Consider the following 27,341-nt stretch of genomic DNA (forward strand, 5'->3'; position numbering starts at 1 on the left):
ATTACACACTTTATTTGTAGGCTTTAGGAGATTTCTACAAATAAACAGTAGATATTTTTCATGAAACCATATAGTGCTTCACATAATAAAATATACAAGGGCTGTAGCCTGATATTTATTATATGCTTTAGGAGCTGTTTTGCGAAAAACTTGTGGAAGTGATTTCAAAACAAAAGCACTTGTTTGCTTGGAACGTTGATAATATTATAAACAAGGGGAAACAAGGTGAATTTTTTGATCACAACGAAAACGGCCACGACACACATTGAGCCCAGAAAATGAATGTTATTAAGGGCTGTAAATATAATAAGCCTTTGTCTAGAATGGACAACATTGTTAGGAGATTTAAACTATACAGAGATTCTGCACTGCGCTCACTCAGCTATGGGCTCAGAACATTCTCATAGTCAGTGGCGACTGGTCATTAGGGGCAGGTGCACAGTCCCACCTAGTGTCAGCAGAAAGTATTAAAAATAATGATTACAACAAAATGCAAAAAANNAAAATTAAATTATAATAACAAAAAACAAAAAGATATTGCAAATGAAGTATTTTCAAGAAGAAAACAGTAACAGTATGAAGTTTAGTTGAAATATATAGCCAGTGATGCATGACGTCCACTTTAGTGGACAGGCTAATAGTCATGTTTTCCTGCAAACATAAAATCAATACTTTGACAATTTATGAATTATATGATCCCTTAGTTGTTACTTGATGTCACCAAATGTTTTATACCTGCAGGGAGCGCTTTCCACAAAAGTATTGGCAGGACATCGGCAGGGGACTTGGTCCATCTGGCTTTCTGTCGTTCATCTTGTTTTAGAGACATGTATCATGCACTTGCCCTGACTTTCCACTGAGTGGCAGTGTATGGGATGATGCAATAGGGTCCTATGTGGCTGATGGAGCAACTATGCAAAAAAAAAACATGCATATACAGGAAAACAGCTTTTGAATAGCTGTCCACTGTAGTGACCTCTATGCATGAAAGTGTTACAAATATTTAAGGAAAAACACTTAATATAATCATGATTACAAACCTGAGGAATCAGGGCAAGTTTGAATAAAAACTATTTAATTATTATAGTATATAACGTATGCATTGGGTCCATGTACTACAGTGTATTACAGTTCTGCCCATCTTCATCCTTTTTTCCCCTTGTAATAAGTATGTCTGTCTCCACTTTTTCTGACATTCAGGTATCGACGTCGAGCAGGTTTCTGTGGTGATCAACTTCGACCTTCCTGTAGACAGGGATGGTAACCCGGACAACGAGACATACCTGCACAGGATTGGCCGCACAGGTCGATTTGGCAAAAGAGGACTGGCCATCAACATGGTGGACAGCAAGTCGAGCATGAACATCCTCAACAGGATCCAGGAGCATTTCAGTAAGTCTGCAACACACACACACACACACACACACACACACACAATCAAGTTGATGAGGTTATTTCATACTGTTAAATTTTGTTGGAGGAGGAATATCCATAACGGATGTTTTTAAAAGTNTCACACACACACACACACACACACACACACACACACACACACACACACACCACTACACTACACACACACACACACACACACACACACACACACACACACACACACACACACACACACACACACACACACACACACACACACACACACACACACACACACACACACACACAATCAAGTTGATGAGGTTATTTCATACTGTTAAATTTTGTTGGAGGAGGAATATCCATAACGGATGTTTTTAAAAGTGATCAGCCATGCGTCAACCCTCTAAAAATGAACCCCGATATTTTCTTTGGTTTCTGCCTCTGCAGGTAAGAACATCGAGAAACTAGACACGGATGATCTGGATGAAATTGAGAAAATCGCCAGCTAAAGAGAGCAGCGTTTATCACACCAAGGACGCCCCACTCCCCCTCCCCTCTTGGCTCTCCAAGGACTGTACGCTCCTACAGCGTTTTACGCTTTTATTTCTTTTAGCTGTCAGAGGGAAGAGCAAAGCCACAAACGCAGCATATGTTTACAAGTGGATTCTGTCTCCTCTCTGACGAGTGTTTTGTAATTCTCGGGAACATACCCCATTTCACTCTTTGTACTTCTTTGAATAAAGTCTATGATTTTATTGCTGTGTATTGTAATAATGCAGCCACAGTGGAATCTGTTTAACTGAACAGAGAGTTCAAAACACTATTTGGTTCTGGCTGTAGTGGTGGCATGATACAAGCTATTCTGTAAAGAGATTTCCCAAAAGGAAAAATAACAATTTTATGTGCCACATTGTTTTACATTTTAAAAGTAGGAAAGTATGATTGAATGTAAGCGTATCACGTAGATCAGTACAGCAGTTACTGTGCTGTAAATGAATTGACTACAAAGTGTGAAGTTGGGTATGCTGCCGAGCGGTAGATTAATCATTGAGATTGTTAATGAGGGTTATGGTTGGGTTTCAAGGGTCTATGCAAGCTTATCAACCTGTGATAGCTATTTTCAAATAATATCAACCTGTATTCACATGAAAGAAATGAATCCTGAATTAACCTCAGCTTTAGCGTCAGGGTGTGTAGTCAAATGGCTGCCTAGAGTCATAAGACACTAATAACTCCAAGTCATGGACATACAAATATCTTTTCTTAAGCTAGTATTTAACCATCATTCACCCACACATCTTACGCATGTCATTTGTATCCTTTTTTAAATGATTACGACTTTTATCAGGATATCTTGGCACCACTTCCGATCATTAATCATTTTATTTCTAATGTGGACATCAGTGTCACTCTTCATCATTGTTTCCAATCAGGGTCTCCAGTTTGACCTGACTCAGCTACATTCACCCAGACTGTGCTGTTATTATAACGCAATGCCTTCCTCAAGTGCATTATATATACATATGATTTTGTTTCTAAGACATTGGGCTTCATATTCTGACTAACACTTGACATTTTGATTATATATTGAGCGTCTTTAGGATGTGTGAAACCAAATGCTGAATTGACTGAGGACCTATGCCAATCAGATTCATTGTGTTGCTTCAACACTGACGCATGGATAAATAAACATGTACTTGTGTACATATAAAAAAAGAAATAGGTTAAAGTAGTGCAAAAAAAACATTCCTCACAAGGTTCAATTTTGACAGACGCGGCTCTTCGAATACGGTGAGCCTAAATCAGTTCATCTTGCATCAGAGGTACAAAATAATAGGAACAGTGGGTGGTCTGGTGCGTTTGATCAACACGCTGGAACATTAAGAGCAGGGATTTAACCTCGTACAAACCTCATCTGGCTCTCACCGAAATTAAGAAGACGGCTGGTGGTAGTCCGGTTTTAATGGACTGTTTACGGACGATTAGAAACAAGTGAGAGTGCTCTGAAGACTTTCGGGTAAAGAACCAATGTATGCAGTTTTATTTGGACATCTGGATGTAAAAATGATCAGTGAGTGTGTGCATTTTGTTGATCCATAATGTAAAAAACCACTGGACCAGAGCCATGGACACTCAAAGCAGTTTTGGCTACAGGACTTGACACTCCTCTTCTCCACCTGTTGTATACCTTGTTTGATTATATTCAGAACCTACCAGAACCCTGTTCATACACATAGGAGTAATACTGCCTGACGAGGCTTAAAGAACGTTGTCTGTAACCTGAAGGTCATGTGTAGACAATGATAGGTTCAAGGTGTGTGGTATTCTGTAGCTGAGCTGCGTTCATGGACACAGTTTATGTATTGTTAATATGAATTAAAACAACATGAACATGTTATCCGGATGAAGTTATGCTTATTTGTCTGAGTGTGGTCATTATTTTGTTAATTACACCTACTGGGGTCATTCACTCAAAGTGAAGCTGCTTTATTCGTAAGTTTATTCTGGTTGTAAGTAAAGAAAATAATATACACATTCAAAACTTTATTACAAACATTGCACACAGCATTACGGAAATTATAAACAATCATTATTCCTCTGAGTTTCCACTGGAGATGCATTGCTCCTCTGACGTCTGTTGTGAAAACTGCAGGTCTAAGGAGGGAAAGAATTGGCAATACATCAGAAAAATTTAACAAACAGAAATGGTTACATACAAAAAAAGTACTTGCTATGAAATGGTAAACTGACAAAGAAATCAGGGCAAAAACTACACTTAGCATGTTAAGGACATATGGGCCTTCTCACCTGTCTCTCTGTAGTCCACCCTGGTGAGGAAGAGGCCGTCAGGTGGAGCCGCCATGGCTTGTGGGTAAGCGAGCGAGTCCCTAGCCAACAGTATCTCCTTCAGCTGGGGCACAGAGAGCCTCCCCCGCCCTACAGCCACCAGGGCCCCCGTCATCCTGCGCACCTGGACAAACAAACATTGTTTATTCCACACATGGCAGTTAATTTAAAACAAAACATGTACACTTTACAAAGCATGTACCCTTACAGTATACTAGTTTTTCTTTAACGCATGGTGGAAAGGCGCAGCGAGAAGACAACCTTTTTAACCTGTCCCTTACAAAGAAATACAAAAAATAAATACAAATAAAATAAAAGCAATATTCTTTCAGTCACAGTTGCTTACAAATACTGAAACATAAAACCAGAACCCAATCAAAAGTCAAATTCATACTGTCTAAATATGCTTTCTTTATACATTTTCTTAAACATAAAATATTTCTTACAGCCCTTTAAATCATTCTGCAAAGAATTCCACTTCTTTACGCCAACTACAGAGACACACATTATTACATCATGACTTAAAATATCTCAGAAATGTATGCTGAATGAAACTTATGAGATATTGCAGTTTCCCCTGCATGTCAGATTTTGCTCTCTGACGAAGACGACCAGCCTTGAGCAGCCGCTATCTCCCTTAAGGAGGGGCTGCCCAAGCATTTTGTTGTTATTACCAGTTTATGACCGGGCAACTTCGGTCAGAGATAGTTATTGTTGTGGGACACCTGGAACACATCCTTCTTGGGGTTTAGATGACCCCGAGCCATAAGCGACAACAAATGTGATTCAGTGTCCTCAGCTGTTTAGTCTATCTATTGAAGAATGTTGATTATTACACTCTGAACTAGTTAAAACCTGGAGCTACAGGAGGGTTCTTCAGAATTGATTGTGGCATCTCAACCGTGTGGTCAAACCGTGGCCCGTGACATGTCTTGTTGAATTCTCCGGCCGAAGCTCCAAATAAACCATCAGTGTTTGACATCAAAGCTCCAGCTCTCCATCGTGTCTCTTTGAGTCCTGACTCCAATTGCTTCAGAGGTTTCCCCCACAGCAGTCATCACCATTGTAACACAGGCAAACCGCTCACCCGGCTTCCTACGCCGGAACACGCTGTCCCCAGAAACTGAAGGAGACAGCTTTTGTGGCCCTAGTACGCTCTAAACTAGGGTACGCCAGCTCAGTCTGGGACCCCTACACTGATAAAGACAGTGATGCCCTGGAATCAGTACAAAGAAGAGGGGCAAGATTCATTTTTGGAGATTATGAATGGGACAGCAGTTTCACAGAAATGCTCAAGCGGTTGAACTGGGTGGAATTGAGTGAAAGGCAGCGATTGGCTCGTTTGGTTCTCTTCTTCAAGACTGTCCATAACATCTCAGCCATTGATGCATCAATGTACCTAGAGCGAGTTAGAAGTGCAACCCGCAAAGCCAACTCTTTGAACATTGCTACTAGTGACACTCTTAAATAATCTTTCTTTCCGAGAACAATCAGGGAGTGGAACTTGCTACCAGAAGAAGCTGTCATCACAGAGTCCATGGAGTGCTTCCGGCAAACTTTAAAGTGGACCTATCATGCTTCTGCTCAGTATTAATCCAGATCCAGACCAGCAGATGGTGCAACTCACTAACTGCATCACATTTGCAGACTTTAAAGGAGAGTGAGAACAGTGAGAGGGACTGACCTGCTTATAGAGGAACGATCTGCTTGTAAACGTGATCTCCCAGAATGGTATTTCTCTGTAAAACCAAAAACAGGTGTTACATTTTGCACAACATATATATAGTATCCAAGAAAAGACGGAACATACAATTGTTAAACACAACAGCTGTTTATTTATTTACGTTTACAATTTGCAAATGTTTTAAGGCAGATTCCCAACACGTGTTAAACACTAATTAAACGTTACAATGATAATATTAGGTCCTCAAGGCATAGCAGTTGGCATCACTGACTGAATGTACCACTAAGTATTGCCACAAAGGTTGAAGTTATACATTTTAGAAGCAAAATAATATCTTGAATGGTCGTCACTCAGATGAAATATATCATAATACTGAGCCACATTGAGTGTAGATCTGAATGACACTCGTTGTCTGATTATTATATGTATATCATTCTAAAAGTCTTTAAAAATGTATTTCATCAGTCCGAACCATGTTCTGAAAGTGAATTATTCATTTGAACTCAAAAGTGTTCATGTCTCATGAGTATTTTATGTAAAGACATGTCCTCTCTTTAAAGAGAGGACCCCCCCCGACCACTGTTAGGTGCCGATGGGACGCTCATGCTGCCAGACATCATCAGATAGAGCCGGGGCCTCTCCTCCTTCACAGATTTGTTTAAATGTCACATGCTGAATACGCCACTGCAGTTTAGGCCCGGCTGGATTATGTGGGATGCCATGACAAAAATATGAATCTTCCTCGTTTGCAATGTGACATTATATTTTTCTTGCCGTTTGTTGTCTCATCATTTAAGCCGCAGCAGTCATTTCCCTGCAAATCTGATAACTTGGGGAAGAATGAGCCGAGCAAACAGGCACATGTGAAGAATTAGGTCAAATGTAAATTTGAGTCAGCGCTTGCCGTCTGATTTCATTTGACATGTAAGAATGCAGAGACAGATCTATACAGCAAGCCTGTTAGCTCATGGACTCTGGTGATGGACATCCTAATGTGGATAGACAAAGGCTGTGTCTCATGTTGCACAGCATCTGTGTGTGTGTGAGTGTGAGTGTGAGTGTGAGTGTGTGTGTGTGTGTGTGTACGTCTTTTCTGTCTGTAAAGGATATTGATAAACGCATTAAGGTTTTCCGGGCATCTAACTGAGAAAATGATCAATTAGAATTTCAACAGAACGTTAATGTTTAGTTGTTTTGATAATTTATGAATTGTTTGAGGGATCTATAAATCAACAAGTTTGCAGTACAGTTGTGCCGGCATCGCTGTGAGAAGATACGTAGGTACAGTGGTGCTTTGAGCTTAATTCATAAGGGACCCTGTGAGGCTGCACTAATGACCATACCAACATGCTAATAACGACAAAATACTAATGTTAAGCAGGACATGATGTACCCTCTGATTATGCTAAAATGTGCTCATTAGCTCTAAACCCAAATCACAGCTGAGGCTGATGGGGATGTCATTAGTTTGGCATGTTTGGGTTACTAGCCAAAGTTCTGGGCAATTTAAAATGTTGCCCTATAGATGGTGCTCATTAAAGGAATGTCCATTTAATTATATTTCAACCTGAGTGGAACATGAATATGTTTAAGAAAAAATGTCATAGAAACACATCCAATAGCTGTCAAGATTTTTCACTGGCTCTGGGGCATTCTGTTGTAGATTGTCCCTCTTTTAAAGCCGTTTATTATTTAAGAAAAAAGTAACAGTAAATGAATCAAGAGCTCCGCTGCAGGTTTTCAATCAGGGCATTTCTGTTAAAATATAACTACAATATGATGAAAATGCAACCATAGACACCCTAGTGTGAAAAGCCCTGATGCTCACAGCTTGTTGATGCACCATGTGTGCGGGGGGGTTAAGGGACTATGTGACATTTACTTAGAACTGCAAACACTCTGCCCATGTCCATATTGTGCACCATATCTTCAGGGCAAGTAATGAATACGGTTAAGGTGGTACTCCCCATGCAGAGGGACCCCCATGGACCTGTAATCTCAAAAAGCTCTCTCTCTCTCCCTCTGGCTCACATATCGCATAACTATATTCATGTAAAATAAAACGTGGACTGAAATCCAAAAGAATACGTGTGTCCCACTTGTCTGGTTTAGTAATACAATGCTGTACTGATTTGGAGTCATTGTTTCACATGACATGAGAGTTATTGAAAACAATCAAGACTTTCCAATTAAACCCCCAGCGATCTTCATTTAAATTATATTTATTTTGCAGCCCTATATTAAACTACAAGTTGAGTTTTGAGTCCAGATTATAGTCTACTCAAAATGTGATGATAACATCATATCGAACAGGCCACTGAGTCGGATTGAAGCTTGAAAAGGATTATTTTCATGCAGAGTGGAGTACCTGTAAATGATTCAAAGACATTGGCCAATTTCCTAAGCATCAGTTGATGTAAGATTGAGAAACACGAGACTGAAGTGTTTGCAGTGGTAAAGCACATGCATTATTCTTTATTTTCTATGCCTTTTTCTTCAATTTGGATAAAAAGTATTAACTGGGAGGACTGTGCTGTCTCCCACTAATTTCATAATGATTTTTTTCACTTAAATCTTGGCAAGAAAGTAAATACTGGTGCATTTGACCATGATAGATTTAATGTGTAGCTTTTTTAAATATATTTATGTTTTTAAAAAAAAATGTAGGTTGCACTGATTCATGTTTTATACTAAATATATAAAGCAGACTAAGTGTACTGAAGACTTGACAAAACCACACAGAATTATCACCTGACTAGGCAGTTCCCAGCAGTTAGCGAGACATAGCATTATAGCTCATTGTTTTGGTAAAGACCACAGCTTTGTTTCCCTCCCATGGGGCGGTGCATTATCTTTCCAGCACAAAGACAAAGTGAGCTGCTAGCTGGTGAATATTATAGAGCATTTAGTTGTTAAAGAGCCCTAAGGAGTTAGTGGAGAGCAAAACACAACTAAAAGAAGAGCTGATGTCACACTTACATTCATCACAATTCAGAAATGCAAATCTAAACTGTTCAGGATGTGTGAAAAAAATATATTCAAAAGATATGAAAATATATGTCAAGGTTATGTTTGAAGCTTGTTTGTTTGACCCCAAGTGCTCCAAAAATATGTATGCAGCCATTTCCTTTGCTGACTGCCGGCCTACCTGAGTATAAACAGCCTACCTGTGGAAATGTGTTTGTAGGAAAGATCTTCCTGGTTGTATGCCGACCACATCAAGCGTCTTCACAGGGTTTTTAAAATGGATGTCAGAGCTGACTGCCCTGAAGGTGCTGAAGTCCTGAGTCCCAACCAGCAGGGTGGCAGCCTCGCGCATGGCTCCCACATCCAGCTCCCTGATCAGAGACAGAAACAGGAGACATTTCTATTTAATAAGTGATCGCTAATGTTCAATACCGTAATCAATTTTGCAGCCTCATTGTGACGTAACCATTGACAGGTCAGGCCTGCACAGAGAGGACAGGCAGCGGGGATATGGTGTGCACTTTAAGCACCACAGGTTTTCAGGAACTTCATGTTCCAGCTTTCAAAATAGAATAATTTATTGGTGGTGTTATATAATATTAACTTTTCTGATGCACAACACCACGTGACAGAGAGGAGCATGTCCATGAGCAGCTCGTTCGAGGAAGAGACTGAAAGTGGGCCCAGTGCTGCGACTCTCTACAGTCTGATGTTTCTGTCCCTGCTTTAATACGATCTGACGGAGAGAGGGGGAGACACAGTGAGGAGGAGTGTGCCGAGTGACTCACTAATTAAAATCTTAATGCACCAATTTAGAATCTTGAACATGAGAATCATGAATGAACATGTTGTGGAGCGCTGCAAAAAATAACTTGACAATAACGGGTGTCTCCTTTCAAGTCAGTCTGTAGTTTGTCCTTTTATAACAAGTGCTAGAACTTTTGAGGGAAAGTTGAAAAATGGCACAAATTGGAAAAATATTAAGTTATTAATTGAATTATTTTTAATGACCGTAATACCTACATACGAAACTAATGATATTCCCATCAGAACCATTGGCTGCACTTGCCTTTATGCTAATTCACAAACGTTAGCATGATAACCAGATACCTATGATGGTGAACAAGGTAAACATTGTATCTGAACATCAGCATGTTAGCTTACGTTAGCATTGTTATTATTTCTGTTAGCATAACTCAAAACCAATGTCACACAGCCTCAGAGCTGGCAATGTGGGTCTCCAATGAATAGACACATTTATGTCCATCTTCATTTTGATTAAGATTAACTTTAATTTCTTAAAGTGGTTATTTTGTAATTCCATGGAGACCTGAGTCTACTAGTCAACCAAAAAGTAACTCTATAAATATTTGGATTTTGCAGGATAAAGTTGATAAACTGAAATACTATACTTCTGATATGTGCATTTACAAATTCAACAATTTTAAAAGTTCTGCTGCTATCTAACCGAGATTATTTCTCCTTGTTTTAAAAAAATGCAAGATTTGAAGACTAAATTCAACATTAAAATGAACAGTGGAAATGTATATTTTTTGCAGTGGGAGAGTTGGGGGTGTGTGATGACGAGGGAGAGGATGATCAAAGAGAGACGGAGAGAGGAGGCAGAGACGCTGAGGGGTGGAGGGATGAGATGGATGCTGAAAATGAGAGAAGGGATACAAAAAAATAAACAGACACCAGAGAGAGAGAGAAACAAGGGAGGGAAGGAGAAATGGAATGAAGGTAGAGAGAAAAAAGTGTAGTGGAGAAAAGGAGAAGATGGGCGAGGGAAAGAGAGAGTGAGAAAAACACAGAGTCAGTAATGTGCGGGGGGGTTGTTCTGCATGCGTAGTATAAGCCCGCAGCTTATCTTGCCCTACTTTCCCCCAAAAAAAGTGTAGAGCTACAAGCAGAAAAATGCTCATATGTACACTCTGTGAAATGTTTTTCTTTACGCTCCCTCCTTCCAATCACAGCTAAGAGAACATCGTCTAGGCTAGCCCTCACCATTTCATGTTTTTCTCTATGTTTTTGGGTTGTCAGCTCAGATGAAACACTTTGTTTGACTGGCCCTAATTTTCAGTTCCGGCGTGGCACATGTGGATTATTCATGTGTTTAACATGCCATTGTTTCTGCAAGGCTTGGCATGGGCTTATTGAGGGTGTGTCTGTCTGTCTGTCTGTCTGTCTGTCTGTCTGTCTGTCTGTCTGTCTGTCTGGACCCTCTTGATAGGTTGATCTCGATTTGTATTTCTTAAGGGAACTCGACAGATGAGTGAATGAAGGCAGGGATGTCTGGTGTAAAGCAGGTTAACTCACGTGTTGCTGAGGTTCCAGCAGAGATGGCGCTCTGTGACGGGAAGCAGAGTGTGGTGGGGGACTCCCAACGCGATCCGGTATACGTAGGTCCGAGAATTGGCACGGAAACGGGCATGGAAATTATCAGGCACACGGAGGGCACGGGTGATTCTGGGAGAGTGACAACATAACTGTTAGGTTGAAAGCTGACATCCATTTAGGCCTGTAAAGCTTCCACATTTGACCTCTCCTCAATGTCTTATGTCATCAATGTGCAATTATTTCTTTTAAAATGACAGAAAGAATGTCATCAAGGAGAGACACTACAGGTGAAAGGCGTTAACATGTTTGAACGAAGAGATATCAACACAAACTTAGACCATAATGTCAGGTAAAAGCAATGTTTCATTAAAGGTTTCCTGACAGTATCTGTTTAAATATGCTTGTGAGGCATGATCAAATGTAATCTAGCAATTACAAATAGACAAAGTGCAGCAAAATAAAGACCTAAATGTGTATTTTGGGTATTTTCTTTCACAAAATATTTGAAAGTTATATGTTATGGAGGCAAAATAGCCCAAACTCGTTGACCAGTTCATTAAAAAATATATATTTTTGGGGGGTATTGATACTAAAACTAAAAACAACCAGACATCAGGGTTTCATCCTTCCTCAGATTGAAGCCTTCCCAGGACACAGATGGTGTTAATATTCTCAAAAAGTAATTGTCCAAAATGCCAGCATTCCAGCTTTCAACACAAAAGCACCGGCGTTGTCAGAGTCCTAAAAGGCTGCCAAGAACTCGAATGAGCCAAGCTCTTACGCTCGCATAGTTAGCATCACAGCTGCTCACAGGCTGGAGCTCTTTGATGCGACTTCAACGCGGCTAACATGGGACACTTCCTGTGTATCAATCCATCAAGAAGCACACAGACATTGGAAAATCATAAGATTACTCAAATGGAGTCAGACAAACCTTCCTGTCTTGATTAAATCCACCAGTGGCGTTCAATGTGCGTGTGTAACATCGTAAAGTAGAGCACAACATGTAGCCAGTGTTTCTGCACAGGTAATCACAACTGTTTGCCCAAACCACATCGGGTTGTTTAAGAAAAATTCACAAAGAATTTGACAAAATAAGTTTTAAATAAATAAATATTTATATATGTGGGTTAAACTGTGGGTTTTTCTCTGGAAGTTTTTCCTTGTACGATGTGAGGGTCTAAGGACAGAGGGTGTCGTTCTCTCATACTGATATTCTGCACAAACTGTGCTGTTGTATTTGTTGTAAAGTGTCCTTATTGCAAAGTATTTGTACTGTATGTACACTACAGCACTTTGGCTCGACCAAAAATCGTTTTAAAAATGTGCTATATAAATAAAACTTGATTTGATTTGATATATATAACTTTTCAAATTGTTCAAGCTCTGGTGATAATTGATAATTAAATCATCGCCAAGGCTGTTTTATAATGAAACATATTGTTCCCTATGATTCAAATCTGTTCTGTATTAGTTTTCCTTGGCTTATTCTGCAGTAGTCCACCTTCTAACAAACAAAATAACAACCAAAATCACGTCGCTGGTGGAGGTAACTATCGTACATGAATATATTAAATTGTAAAAGGTTTTTCTACAGAGTTATTCCAAATCCCAGACAATAATAAATAAAACATGCACATCTCCACATTTAGAGCTTACATCTAAACATATATAGGTTACATAACCTCCAGGTGAGGGAGAGAGGGATCAGGATTGCTGTAGTTGCATTTTCTTTTTCATCATAACGTATCACAAAACTATCTTCTATCTACTGAATGCTTTCATTATCATTCTTCATACATGTCTGACACACACCACCTCCCTTTAATGGGTCAGAGATGTTTTGTTCAGTAATAATACAGTGAGGAGTGGGGACTCTTTAATGCTTACATCTGTAAAGTGAAGAACAAAGAGCTGTGCCAGGGTGACTGTGACTGCAAAAACTACTATAACACCCTGTAGCATTCGCCCACACGCCTGTGCATGCACTAAGAAAATGCTCCCATGTATGCATGTGTTTAAAAGAAGGCTGGAGGTGATAAGAGCCGTGTATGAGTATATGGAAGTATGACAACAATGCTCCAACATCCCATATATGTGCACATATGTCTAATTTTCTGTACACAGCAGGGCACATTCAGTGTGTGTGTGTGTGTGTGTGTGTGTGTGTGTGTGTGTGCAATGACAGAGAAACTAGGTTACGTTTCCAGGGGAGGAGATTGGGCGCGACACGTGGCAGAGGAAACCCTTGCTTCTGCCTTCAGTGTCTGCTCTGATGTGAAATGACAGGCCTGGCCCCCAAACCACCCACCCCCACACACACACACACACACACACACACACACACACACACACACACTTTTCATAAGCAGTGTACAAAGCATGGTCTCACACATCTGGGAACTGGGGCATTGTTTGGCATTGCACCATTTTGCTACTCAGCAGTTTGCCCTTATGGGAAACTGGCTGCTCATTTCAGGCTAATTGAGGCCCTTTTTGGCGGCAGCACAGCAGGCGAATGAACCCCCGACTAAAGAGGTATTTTCTCAGCGTGCAAGTTCACATTTCAAACTTGTATTGGCATTCTACCTTAGGAGGCAGCAGACCAAAGCTATACGCTGGAAGCCATATTGTGATTGATGCTGCAACAAAAAACTTGGTTACCTCTTCCATCCAAGTAAGAAGTGAAAAGATGGTTTAGGGTGTGTGTGTGTGTGTGTGTGTGTGTGTGTGTGTGTGTGTGTGTGTGTGTGTGTGTGTGTGTGTGTGTGTGTGTGTGTGTGTGTGTGTGTGTGTATATGGGATGCTATAGACCAAAAAGCAGAGCAGGGATAATCCTTTCTAACCTTCTCTCTGCAGGTTTAGGGATTAGTGGGATGCTGGGAGCTTCCCTTTCCTCCCTCCTCTCTTCTCTGTCTGCCTCCCGAATGGCTCGTTCTGTTTTACACTCTCACTCCTCTGTCTTGATTCAGTCTTATCCACATCGGTTCGGTGCCCTTGTATTGTCTTTCCTTCCTATCTGTTAATCTATCACTCTCCTTGCCCTTCCCTGTTTCTGTCTCTTTGGTTCTTTTCCTCTATCAGACAGAAAAACTGCTGTCTTGATATTGCATCACAGAGACGGACTGCATGAGACTAGAGGATATTAATATGAAGTGATACTTCGTTAAGGACAGGGAAGCTTTCACACCGCACACAGTTCTTACACGGCCAAAAATAGATAAGAGTTTTTGTACTGACTACTTCACATATCCATCCAATTCTTGTGAAAATTACATATCCTGAAGAAAATGTTCTTAACATTTCTAAAAGAAATCAAGTTGGACGCAAGAATGAACCGATGAGGATGTTTTTTTCACTGTGAACTCGAAAAACATATTGTGGACCACAACTCAAGAATAAGTATGCTCATTATAAGAATTCACTAAAATGTCTAATGTGGTAAATGATGATGTGATGACTTGAGAGACAGACATGGAAACTGCACATTAATTGATTGGCAGAGAAATAAAACCCCAAGGTGGTAATTGTGGATTTGAATGAAAAACGAATCACAATGTTAAAAACCTGTAAATCATTGGGGTGTATTTTCATTTATTTTTCACCTGCACCTACTGTATACCTATACACATATACACCTGTGGATTATAAATCTACATATAACACCTGTTGATAATCATTTCGACAGGAAACTCTGTGTCTCTTTCCATTTATCATTGCTAGAATAAAATGTTCTGTGAGTCCTCTGATTTCACAAGCCAGAGAAATGTGTTGTTCAGTATGAGTGGCTTAATCTTGTTGGATACATTCTCAGTGCATGACCCTGTGTGACCACATGTACCCCTTGTGTGAGGAGATCATCTCTACTGTTGAATATCACACTCATCTAAGGAGTCCAGACTCACCCAATCTGCTCTTCTTTGAGATGGTTATTAAGAGCCTGAACAATAATGTCTTCGGCAAATGGCGGCTTATCGTTCTTGCGTTGGAGGTCAAAGTGAGCGGAGTTAGAGAGGGCGTGGACGCCTCGGTCTGTCCTGCTGGAAACTGACAGAGACACTGGGTTGATCGGCTTCAGCCTCCTTATTGCATCCTGTACACGGAGAAAGAGAACAGCAGAGAGGTTCAAAATAAGCTGTTGGCTCATGTATTGTTAAAGAAAATCTATTTTGGTCTTTTAAAAACAATCATAGCTTACAACAAATAGTCAGAAAGGGGAGTTGAGCTTATTAGCATTCATGCTGACGGTTAAAAAAAAAGTGAAAGACTTGTAATATAAAAACTATAACTACCCCCTCAGTCTCTCATCAACTGCCTGCATGACATCAAAACATGGATTACTTCCAACTATCTTAAGCTGAACAGCAATAAAACAGAGCTCATGGTTTTGGCACCCAAGGCCCTGCTCCAGAAGGTTGGTGACTTCATCCTTGAGGTCGACGGCTGCTCCACCTCCCCATCTCCTGAAGCCCGCAACCTGGGTGTCATCCTCGACTCCACCCTTTCCTTCCATTCCCACGTCAAATCTGTGACCAAATCGGCCTTTTACCACCTAAGGAACATTGCCAGACTCCGACCGTCACTCTCGGAGTCGGTTGCCGAAACCCTAGTGCATGCTTTTGTCATCACCCGCTTGGACTACTGCAATGGTGTCCTGTTCGGGGTTCCCAACAGAACCCTGGACAGGCTACAGTATGTCCAAAACTGTGCTGCTAGGGTACTCACACACACAAAGCCGTGGCAGCACATCACTCCCACCCTCATCCACCTACACTGGTTGCCGGTCAAGTCCCGCATATCCTACAAAGTCCTCCTCCTCACCTACAAGTCCCTCCATGCCCTTGCCCCCCAGTACCTATCGGACATCCTTCACCCACATGCCCCACCCCGGAACCTGCGGTCCTCAGACTCTGGCCTGCTTACCACCCTCCGCACCAAACTGCGAACCTTCGGGGACAGAGCCTTCAGTGTGGCAGCCCCCACCCTCTGGAACGCTCTCCCTGCGGAGATTCGCAACATCCCCACACTTGACGCCTTCAAAAGGGCCCTCAAGTCCCATCTGTTTGCCAAGGCTTTCGGCCCCTAAATCGATCTGTTGTTTTACCTGTCTGACTTTTAGNTCCTTTCTCATTTCAGGTAGTTTGACTCCTACCTTGTCAGTATGTTTACTGACCTGATTACCTGCCCCGCCCTTATTGTTTGCACCTGTAGAGTCCCTTGTATGTGTATATATTCTGTGTGTTCCCTGTACCAAGTACCAGATCGTTTTTGAACCTTGTGATACTGGTCAGCCAGTTTGTTATCTAAGCTATAGTGAATTTCAGTTAGTTTTTTGTAGAGTCATTTTTTGGAGTCCTAACTCTGCTTATGTGATTGTATTGCCTTGCTTATCACCGCAAGTACAAATCTTTTTTAAATCATCTTTTGTCTGGTGTCGTGCATTTGGGTCCTATCATGTTTTGTCTGCCCTTAAGCCATGTATATGCAATTGATCCTCATACGCAAGTTCGCAAGGGGTCGTACGATACATTATTTCACGTTTTTTTCTCCTATGAATGTCCATCAAAACGTCTTCAACATTTGTATTCACAGGAAACAGCTTGGTTACATTTAGGCAACAAAAGTTCTTGGTCAGATTAAGGCAATGATTGTTGTTTAGGTACAAAATGACAGCAGTGGCCATGTTATGCTATAAAAAGTGTGCATCAAAATCACTACGTACAGTAAGGGGCATTATTTAAGCACAGAAGTAAGGGGCAAATGAATAAATCCTGGTTTTACATCAGAAAGAACGGCAACTCCTGGGTGAACATTTGTTAAAAGTTTGTTCCAAATCATTTACATTTTTAAAGAACCGTCCCAAGCAATAAAAGACTGAATTCGGAGCCTAAGTGATGCATCGTGTCCCCCACAGTTGTGCTGATTAGAAGCCATGGGAAAAGAAAGCCCTGGTCCTGGGTCTCATGGGTCCACCTCGTGGTCCTGAACCCCAGTCCTGCAGGGTCCTACCTGAGGGGCTGGTTACATTTAGCCCTCAGCTGCTCCTCCAGGCCGTAGGTTTTAGGGACAGACGGTGATTGAGATCCACATGACGGCGTTTCTTCTGCTTATGGATGCTGTGTGTTTGATCTGCAGGCTTTGATCTTAAAGAGATTCTTCAGTGTCGTCCTTCCGACGTACCAAAGAAAAAACAGAGATCCTTAGATGTTACTGTGAACCCTAAAATAACCTTGGAGCTCGATGTATCCGCTTACAGTGAGGTAGCACGATGACTGAAACCAGTGACTGGCACTTCATAGCTGCGTCTAGGTTACCTTTCAGACGGTCACACACTCCTGAGACTAAACCGTTTGGCAAAGTGCTCCATCAAAGGTTATTTTGCACATACTTTGCTTTTCTGTTATAAGTGGTAAAATACATGATGTGTAAATGAAGCAAATAAGATGTTTGTCTGATGATTAGGATAAAGGTGTTTCTCAAGAACAGATCTGCCTATGAATGTAAACTGAGAAATCACAGGAGGTTGTGTTTTATGAAAGGATTAAGAAAAGGTTTCTTTCTTCTTCAAGTTTTATTGAGAGCCGATACTAACCAGACAATCTAACAATGCTGCGTGTTGGTAAAACATCAGAGTACTTAAGAAAAGGGGTAATTAAAGGGTGTCTTTTAAGCACAAACATACTGTGATAAGAGCCATTCTGTTGAAGCACTGGGAAATGATATATTTCTGATATCTTAAAGATCTCTGCGGGACAAAGAAATGATCAAAATAATAATGTGTGGCTAACAAAATGTGTAAAACAACATCTACTACCTTTTCCTGGCTGAAAAAAACAATTAACTGGTCATATGAAAGTATTATTTACTTCAAAAGTGAATGTGCTGGACATAAGATGTCTCCTACCTTACTGAAAGTTTTGTAATTATCCTCTTCAGGTGCATATATGTATGTTGTGTCTCTACTGGGACATGTCTCCATGCTTTAATGTTCAAAAAGCTCTTTATTTGTCTCATACTGCCTGTGCTGCAGCACCTCTTTTCACCCTCTGTCTGGAACCAGAGCCCAGTCTGCTCTGATTGGTTAACTGGCCGGCTCTGTTATGATCAACCACTTATAGATGTCCTTCCCCTTAGCCTATCACATACAACATTCTTAAATGTTGTATGTGAGCCTACGGATGGAAATAAGCTAAAATCTGGCATATTTACATTTGAAGCATTAATTGTTTAAAGTGTTCATCAATGTGCATTGTCCCTCTTCAAATAAACGATTAAATGAATGAAATGAAGTGTTACAGTACATAGTGATGTCATTATATTACAGAAGTAAACAATAGGCGCTTTCACACCAAGGGTGTTTCTCAATCTCGAGTAAAGCTGCTCCAGAGCCACTATTTCAAGCATACTACGTCATCGAGTGCCGCCGAAGTACTGTTCCAATGTCCAGCGTACTTGGAATTCTACCGAGCCCGGCGTACTTCGATTGGAGACATTTCGAGGCTGCACATGTGTAGACTCAGCGGTCTTAAAATCCCAACAATGCTTTGCGCACGGACCAATTTCCCCAAATCTGTGGCGGGAAATGTAAGGCGGGGCTTCTCATGTGACGCACACCTGCACACTTGCTCGCCTGTTCCACTCTTCGTTTTCCGAATGCCAGGAAGTATTCTTGCCTCGCTTCTGAAGCAAGTCACTCGGAAGACATGCGCTACCAAGCAAGAGTACTCGAGATTGAGAAACACCCCAAGTACTTTGCCGTACTTAGTTCAGCAGATCGCGTTCACACCGGAATAAGTCCCTGGGGAAGGATTAGGCAAATGAAGCCGCTGACGTCACTTCTTCTTCTTCTGCTTTGGGTTTACTGGCAGGCCGCAAACAACTTCACGGCGTATACTGCCACCCGAAGTCCTCGGCCGGAAGTCCTCGGTGTTGGGGACTGGCTTCAGTAGCTTCTCATGAACTAAGTTCTAGTTCCGGATTTTTTTGGTGTGAACGCACATTTTCGGAACTATATCGGAACTATACTGGGAAAAGGACTCCTGTGTGAAAGCGCCTATTGGGTCCAACGGAGGTGTTTCAGGCAGGGGGGTGGGGAGTACGGCTTCTAATGACCAAACTGTTAACCTACATCATTAGTGAAGCTATAATGAATAAGCATGGCTCAAATTTGGTGCTAAGAGATCTTCTTTGATATTTTTGGAGATAATTTCCTCTTTTTCCTCCAAAAAGAGAACTGTGTTATTCGCACTTTCTGCAGGAAACATAAAATCGATGAATTTTCCGGGAATGGGGATCCTGAGAGGCTGTAAAGAGCAAAGAGAAAACAGTCATGATCATACGGTTGAATCACAAGCATTTTTAACATATTTTCTTTATCCAAACACTAGCACAACTCTAACACATCAGTGTGTGTCATGGTACACTTGTGCTGCGGGAAAAAAACAATATCAGAGGAATCCAGGATCAGGCCATGGGAGGCTGGCACCGTCTGCTCCTCAGGCCACTCACAACAACACGCTCCAATAGGACGTCTGTAACAATATTAGTGGGGTCCTTTTAAAGGCCCCAGACAGCCCCGAAATAATGTTCTGTACAAAATAATACTTTAACCACACCAATCCCTGTGTGTCTACAGCAAGAATTACAAATATGAAGAAAAGAACATATTCTCTTGTCAATCTCTTCAGTAGATGTGAAAATTAGACTGGATTTGTTGTCGAATTTTCCAGTTACTCTGTGTTTTAAATGAGACTGTGGAATTTTGAACGTTTTCTTTATACAAAGTTCAGAATAACATCAGCATTCATGTTAAGCTGTGTGAAGGCAAAGTTTTGATACTAATAAACTGTGTTTAAAAAAGTTTCTCTAAAAGGGTATACAGACTTTTGTTTTGTAATTTCACTACATTGAACCAGAGACTATTAATAGCCACAATAATCTGTCTGTCTGCGCCAAGAATCTAAATTCTTCAGAAAAGAACAAATGTATTTGTGTGAGGCCGGTGAGATTATTTAGGTAGATTTAAAATGTTATTGTATTTCGAATCACATGTTCCAATATATATATATATATTTTGTATTGAGTCATTGTGGCATCTTGTGGTGTTTTTTATACAAACTCAAGAAGAATATCAATGAGAGTTCATTTAAAGCTCGCAATGAGCAACGTTTGGTGGAATTTCTGTTATAACAATAAATCAAAAATCGATTATTCTTTAAGTTTTTTTTTTAGGCAGCAGTGTGGATCAAGTTAATAAGATCTCTCATGCATTGATGACCTGTGTAAAGAATTGGCTTTCTTTACACATCTTCGTGTGACTTTAGGGCGACAAGACAAAAACAAAACATCCTATTTCAATATCTATCTGTAAAACGCAGCCTTCCCATGTTCTAGGCCATCTGCATACTGATTAGATATGAGTCCATGAGTACACAAACTCATTTTAACCACACACACGTGCACAGTGTCTTCTCCATTTATCTCAAACCTTTATTTAATCAGATTGGTCCCTTGAGATCATAGATCTCTTTTTCAAGGGAGACCTGCAGCATATAATCAGCACTTTATCTACAAAGCTGTGTCCATTTGAAGTCAAAGCAAGTATTTTCCCTCAAAAGGTATATTCCCTTCTGGTATGCAACTCTTTAATTGCTCTATTACACATTCTGAGACTATCTATAAGACAGCAGGGAGTGGCACGTCCAGAGAGAGAGGACGTCCCCGCTCCACCTCCCCAATTACCTGTCCGTCCTCACCCTGCTCCCTGCTATCAGCCCTCCCCTGATATTGTGACCATGAATCAGACCTTCAGTGCCTCTCCATCTAAATGACTTCCTCAGGTCAAGGGTCAATGTCCCATCACTCACTAACCCCTGGCTGATTAGTCCGTTAGGTCAAGGTCCCAGGATGGGTATTTGCCTAAATGAATCCTAATGTGATGTTCAGTGTATTTAAAGATGTGAACACACTCAGTTATCTGCAGTATTCGGGGCGATGATAAAGGTCTCTGTATTCTGTCAAGCTCCTAAAAAAGAAGCTTAACCCAGCTTGAGTCATCACATTAGAGTATTATTGTTCAAAAGATCAGTTATATTTTAATCCAACAAAGAAAACCACCTTTTCCTTTTTGGCTTTCTTTAGTTTTTTTAATGCATTTCCTTGCAGTGTTGCATGACTCAGCATCCGTTTGCTGTTGTGCACACTTCTTCTCAGCTGCCCTGACTCCATTTTTATCACATAACCTTTTATTTAAACGGCAACCTGCTTGTTAGATTGTGTTTGTGAAAGGCTCTCGATGACACATTTGTGTCAGGAAGTAGCTCTGGTCATTGAACACGATTCAGAAACACAAAAGCAAAGCAGAAGGTGATATTTACATCAACAGCAACATTAAAGGCTGTGACAATGTAGCCCCCGTGTTGCAGCATGTGTCAACAAAGCGACGCTACACACAAGTCTGAATCCAAAGTTAATTTGCCCCCATAGAGTCTCGGTGGGGTGGGAATAAAGAACTTGCGATTGTGTTTTGTTTTTGCCACCAGCTTCACAAACAGTGGCACTAACAAAGTATCCTTTCTGTGCCATTTCCTTCCACTCTGATTGGACTAATTGGGACCTGTTGACAGCGAATCCCATCCGTGCAGGAACAAGCCAATCACGACCCGGCATCTGTCATCCCTGGCACACAGCGCTTCCACTCCCCTCATAAAGGCCTTTGTCTCTGCGACCTCAGCGACCTTTAGCATTTTTTAATATGGAGAGCCTGATTAAGTCTCCCAAAACAGGACGTGGAACTATTTGGTGAACATAATTTTGGTACAAAGAACAAAGGATTTACCGTTCATGATACAAACTGCTCCCATCAAAAGTTGAAAAAGTTGAGAAAAACTCAATATTTTAAGCTGACAAACTCGAAAAAGATAGTCAGCTTTAAGTCCAAGTGTTCCCTCGTATGTTTACTTACTCCTGGTTGTGATAAGCTACGTTCCCATTTGTGTTTTATGTATCTTGTCATTAGAACTGATATTAGAACATTTCGTCTGAACGACATTTTCAATTTTTAGTTTACAGTTATCTGGTTTCACTTCTGGTCAATTTCCATGGTCATCATCAAGTACATATTGCCACATACTGTATGTATGGCAATAGGATGATATGTTTCTAAACACCTTCATTTGAGGACTTTTAGCTGGACGAGGACATTAAGTCAATGTGTCTCTTTGATACAAGACTAATCTCATGATTATAAATGAAAAAGAGTTGATTTAAATGGACCTCGTTTGAACCCGACAAGAGAATCTAATTAAACTCGAGTTCGTATTTTTTTATGATTTGCATTGATTCCAGCATTTAAATTGGCACAACTTTTTTTTCAAGATTATAATATTAATCCTAGCAATTTGCGTTCCTTGTTACACACAGGTTTTTTTACAGCTACGAAAATCTAATTATGGAAATAAATGCTTTACTAGCTTTAACAAATAGTACAAAAACATCTTTGACGTTGTGTTACTCATTGTGTGATGAAACACAAACGCTTGGCCCTTTCAAAGTACCTGTGGTACCAGTGGTACTTAACTGAGTTTGGTTGGATGATCCCCACTGCGAAGGAAACAGATACTTCCTTACAAAACAATGATTTTCTTCCATTTGCTTTGAACATTTGCAACAACACCTTTGCTCCAGCAGTGAGACAAACGAGCAGAGGAAGAGAGGGACTGAGGAACCAATGAGCTCCGTCAGAGTCTCAGAGCAACTTGTCTGTCAGCACCATTATGAGCCGCTCATATCTTGACCTGCACCTGTCTTTGGCAGTCCAGGAGTGTATGACCCCCCCTCTCCAGACTCCTCACTGCCCTCCATCTTTAGGAGCTAAAGGGAAGGCTCTGGGATCCCCATTCAGTGAGCGTGATGGACAGGGCAGCAGCCAGAAGAAAAGGCAGCTGTGATGAGAGAGAGAAAGAAAGGAGTGTGGACCCATGTCCCCTTTGTGCTTTTAACTACCTCCCCTCTTGTCTTCCACCGCTATGTCCACACAATAGAGTCTTAACAGGAGCTGTCAGCAGACAACACTAGTGTGACCACCGTGGGCACTGAGGTTAGCCAGGATCGCATTAGCTCTGTGTTTGTATGGCACTGAAAGCCGGCTAGCTACAGTTAAAGCTAGTTTTGTAGTGTTTTCTAAAGGGGCCCGCGGCAGCTTTCAGCCTCGTGTTTACCCACACTAAACTCCAGAACGTCATTGAAAAATTGGGAAGGCTTCAAAATATTTGGAAACTAAGTTAGGTGTCCAGCGGGGGGGCTCCACTTTGCACCTGAGGTTTGATCAATATAGTCAAGTGATGACATGTCAATTTGCACTGGCAGAAAAGAGATGGCGGGAACATGAATGGCGGCGCTGAAGGATGGCGGCAGGTGAATTGTTCTGACAGCGGATACAGTGTATCAACGTGTTGCTTTTAAGTGTGTTTATCTCCCCGCGCCACTCAGCCAGTATTTCCTTACATTCACAGCTCTATTTGACCAATGCTTGTGAAACCGATACTCTTTGCCATCCCCATTGTGCTTTTGTGATAGTGCCATGTTTATGAGTTATTGCACCGCACACACAGTCACGAGCCAGCTGCCGCCATTATTCCATGCTTGATACATGTAATTAAGCCTGAAAAGCACTTACAAGCTGCGGATACAAAAGAGGTGGAGTGGCGTGATCAGATAAAGTTGAATCAGTTCATGATTTTGATTGTTACTTCACAATGATTGGGCAGGTGAAGGAGCAGAAAAGGATTAAGAATACACACATGCGCATGAAAGAAAATGGACTCAGTAGGAGACCACCTTTGCTTCACTGTGTGGAGCGGTGCGTTTGGGGGTTTCCACATCATTTTTTTAATTAACACAAGTATGGACATATGCCTCTTGCATGTCAAAGATAAAATCAAAAATGGTGTATATGGCGATATATTATGTAACAACTGACACTGTTTTAAATACACCGTGGTGGAAGAGTCTATGTTGTTTTACTCCGTGACCATTAGATGGCAGTAAAGCACAGCTGAGTCTCCTGATCTTCTGGAAGTAGAACTGCTGTTTTCTGCTTTCTTGGAAAGGCAGAGAAAATGCTTGGTTGATGTTTGGGTTTAACGCAGTGAGTCAGCACAGCGCGGTCCAGTTGAGGTAAAAAGCCTTTTTAAATCCCTGTTCCTACTCCTACATAGACAAGTTGGCCAGTTGCATTTAACAAAAAAGTTTGTTGAGTTCAAGTTTTCGTGGAAATTCAAATTATTTCTAGGTTTAATTAAAACAAATCACATAAACACAAGACATCTGCCACATGTGCATAGAGGCAAACGACATGCACAAACAATTTCCTATTGGGAGGTTCAGAACGATATGCATAAAGGAAACCTTGTAACATGACATCCATAATGAGAGTCTCTTGATCTTCACCTGTGCTATCCAGAGTCAGAATCAAAGGAGAACCATGAACATTGTCTCTGTTTTGTCTCATGGTTTACTGTACGCGTAGGATCAAATCTCCAGCCACCAATAAACAAACAAGCAAGTCATCAGAAACACGTTTGACACAGAGGATCAGTCACTGTGGTGCGGGCAACAGCAGAGCCTTCATGTGGTCGGGCTTTTATCAACACAGACAGCATCACTGGGCCTCTGGTCGGCGGTGCAGCGGTGCTTCAACCAGCCTTATCTCACCACTGTGTGTGTTAGCTTAGCTCTCCGTTAGCTAGGTCCACTCTATCACTGCTAAAGGATTTAGCCCAGTACCGTTATTAATTTAAGGTTATTTGTTTATTCCAACTAGAGTTTAAAGTATGATTCATTGCACATATATTCTCTACACATGCAATCAACTCCATAACCATTTCCCCCCTTTTTTTTTCATGGGTTTTCCTAAAAAATAAATGTGTAATACAAAGTAATATAGGCTAACAAATATACAAATAATAATAAATTGAAAGAATTGTTCATTTTAAATGTTTAAATTCCTATTTTCAAATCGTTTTGGTAAAAATGAACCATACAAATAATTATATACACAAAAATCCTATTTTTAATATGAAATGTATGTAGGCCTACTTATGTTTAGCCTAGGAATTCAATGTTTCAGATTATAGTTGCCAGTCTGTTACTTGAAGTATCTGCCTTTTTTCCACATTAATATTCATGCACATACTGGACACAATGTGTAGTTATATGACTGTTTTGATAGCGTTTTTTAGTTTACCGTATTAAAATCGGACACAAAAGATCCTTTCGGCTCACAATTTGTTTGCACAGACCATAACACACCTCATCCACCTACACTGGTTGCCGGTCAAGTCCCGCATATCCTACAAAGTCCTCCTCCTCACCTACAAGTCCCTCCATGCCCTTGCCCCCCAGTACCTATCGGACATCCTTCACCCACATGCCCCACCCCGGAACCTGCGGTCCTCAGACTCTGGCCTGCTTACCACCCCCCGCACCAAACTGCGAACCTTCGGGGACAGAGTCTTCAGTGTGGCAGCCCCAACCCTCTGGAACGCTCTCCCTGCGGAGATTCGCAACATCCCCACACTCGACGCCTTCAAAAGGGCCCTCAAGTCCCATCTGTTTGCCAAGGCTTTCGGCCCCTAAATCGATCTGTTGTTTTACCTGTCTGACTTTTTGTTTTGTTATGTTTGTTTTTTGCCCTATTACTTGTAAAGCGACCTTGGGTCCCTTGAAAGGCGCTATATAAATCCAAGCTATTATTATTATTATAAATGCATCTATGTACACACATGCACCCATACATTTATACCAAATAAAACCATTCACTTACATACAACCATGCCAAAAACAAACTCCAACACATACCAAAACTAAACATACTAAAAAACTATTAAATAATCAAAGAATTATGCATAGCTGTAAGCAGGATGTGTTTCTTCCTGTGTGTCTTTTCACTCAACCTGTTAAGTTTACCAACTAACTCAAACTGAACACTTTAACTCTCATGGAGAGAGGATTACATTACTTCAATCTACACAAAATTTGACTGATGATTGCACATTGTAATCTGCCTGTATGATATGTGTTGTTGTCCCAATGATATTTGGTATTCAGGCAACTTTACAAGTTATACTCGAATAGTAACTTAGTTAACTTATTTTCTGGTTTGCAGGACCAACAATGACAGAAAGAAGGAAAGAGGAAACATGTATGGAAAGATAATTAGAACTTAAAACGTTTACAAAACTTACCTCCAAGTGGTTCTGGACCCCTTTCTTAACAAGTTCATGTTGAGGCACTTTCACTACACCACTGGAGAGATAATAATTATATAATAAATAATAACACACCTTTGAGTGCAACCAGATATCATGCATTATTACATAACCTACCTGTATTTTGTTCCAATGTATTGAAAGAAGATGAGATAGCGTGCACAGTTGTGCATGATGTCTCTAAATGTCTTGACACTTCCTTATCATAATGTGATACAAATTGGTCATGCGTCAACAGAAGGGTACATTGTAAAATATTATTTTTACTGTCACAACTTTGACATTAACGCGTCTATGGTAATGACAGGTACTGGGAGCCGGTGAAGAACGACCTTAAAACCTGCAGGTGAGGCACTCAGATGCGACAAACTACAGCAGGGACAACACAGCAGGCGCGAGCAGGCAGACTGTTGACACGTGCCGCATTTCCAAGTAGCCTAGTTATATCTGTAGTCCGGAAGAACAGTCGAGACGTCTGATCATTTATCCTATTATAAATTACCAATATATGTAAGCATTCATGTAAAGTTAAGGCAAAACATGTTCCAAGGGGTTTGCAGCCCTGTCGGTCGCTTTTTGTTTGCGTCATAATCCAAAGAGGGGGTGTGTGTCTACGTCATCCTCGACCAGCCGCAAAGCCATCTGCCTTGAGAAAAATTGCGTTCAGAGACGATACAGTAGTGGAGATGGGTCGGTATAAATATAATCAACACGAGCAACAACCGAGTTTAGATCAGTGACAGAGGCGTACCAAGATACGCTTCCTGACATTAATTGTATTTGTTTAAAATGCTGACAAATATGCTACACTGAATTTAGGCTACACAACACTTCAGGTAAATCAGAGATTCATCTGT

General features: G+C 40.9%; 2 protein-coding genes across 3 annotated transcripts in view; one reads left to right on the plus strand and one right to left on the minus strand.

Moving 5' to 3' along the window:
* The window catches only part of LOC104958032 (ATP-dependent RNA helicase DDX19B), a 14,879-nt gene extending 11,104 nt beyond the window's left edge, over positions 1-3,775 (plus strand). The window contains exons 11-12 of the mRNA XM_010785728.1: positions 1,201-1,392; positions 1,825-3,775. Of these exons, the coding sequence (XP_010784030.1) occupies positions 1,201-1,392; positions 1,825-1,886 (254 nt within the window). The 3' untranslated portion in view covers positions 1,887-3,775. The remainder of the gene's footprint in view (positions 1-1,200; positions 1,393-1,824) is intronic.
* Positions 2,302-27,174, minus strand: pusl1 (pseudouridine synthase like 1). Of its 2 annotated transcripts, XM_010785727.1 has the most exons (9): positions 26,924-27,174; positions 26,602-26,892; positions 26,461-26,521; positions 15,121-15,308; positions 11,195-11,344; positions 9,076-9,246; positions 5,909-5,963; positions 4,186-4,348; positions 2,302-4,032 (listed from the first exon to the last, which is right to left on the minus strand). In XM_010785727.1, exons 2-9 carry the CDS (start codon positions 26,655-26,657, stop codon positions 3,968-3,970), a joined length of 909 nt encoding a protein of 302 aa, XP_010784029.1. In that variant the 5' UTR covers positions 26,658-26,892; positions 26,924-27,174; the 3' UTR covers positions 2,302-3,967. The 2 variants fall into 2 exon arrangements, with proteins under 2 accessions (XP_010784029.1, XP_010784028.1); XM_010785726.1 differs by having other exon boundaries at positions 26,602-27,174.
* Between the last annotated feature and the right edge of the window lie 167 nt (positions 27,175-27,341).

Source organism: Notothenia coriiceps, unplaced genomic scaffold (assembly GCF_000735185.1).
Source record: "Notothenia coriiceps isolate Sejong01 unplaced genomic scaffold, NC01 NC01_scaffold00028155, whole genome shotgun sequence".
In the NCBI taxonomy this organism is placed as follows: domain Eukaryota; kingdom Metazoa; phylum Chordata; class Actinopteri; order Perciformes; family Nototheniidae; genus Notothenia; species Notothenia coriiceps.

Bases quoted from the DNA above. Each gene is read 5' to 3' on its own strand.
- pusl1 (XM_010785727.1), bottom strand. From the start codon at position 26,657: ATGCACAACTGTGCACGCTATCTCATCTTCTTTCAATACATTGGAACA. The intron at 26,522-26,601 runs GTAGGTTATGTA...TTATCTCTCCAG, and splicing joins TACATTGGAACAAAATACAG to TGGTGTAGTGAAAGTGCCTC. The intron at 4,349-5,908 runs GTCAGTCCCTCT...TTGTTTGTCCAG, and splicing joins GATCGTTCCTCTATAAGCAG to GTGCGCAGGATGACGGGGGC.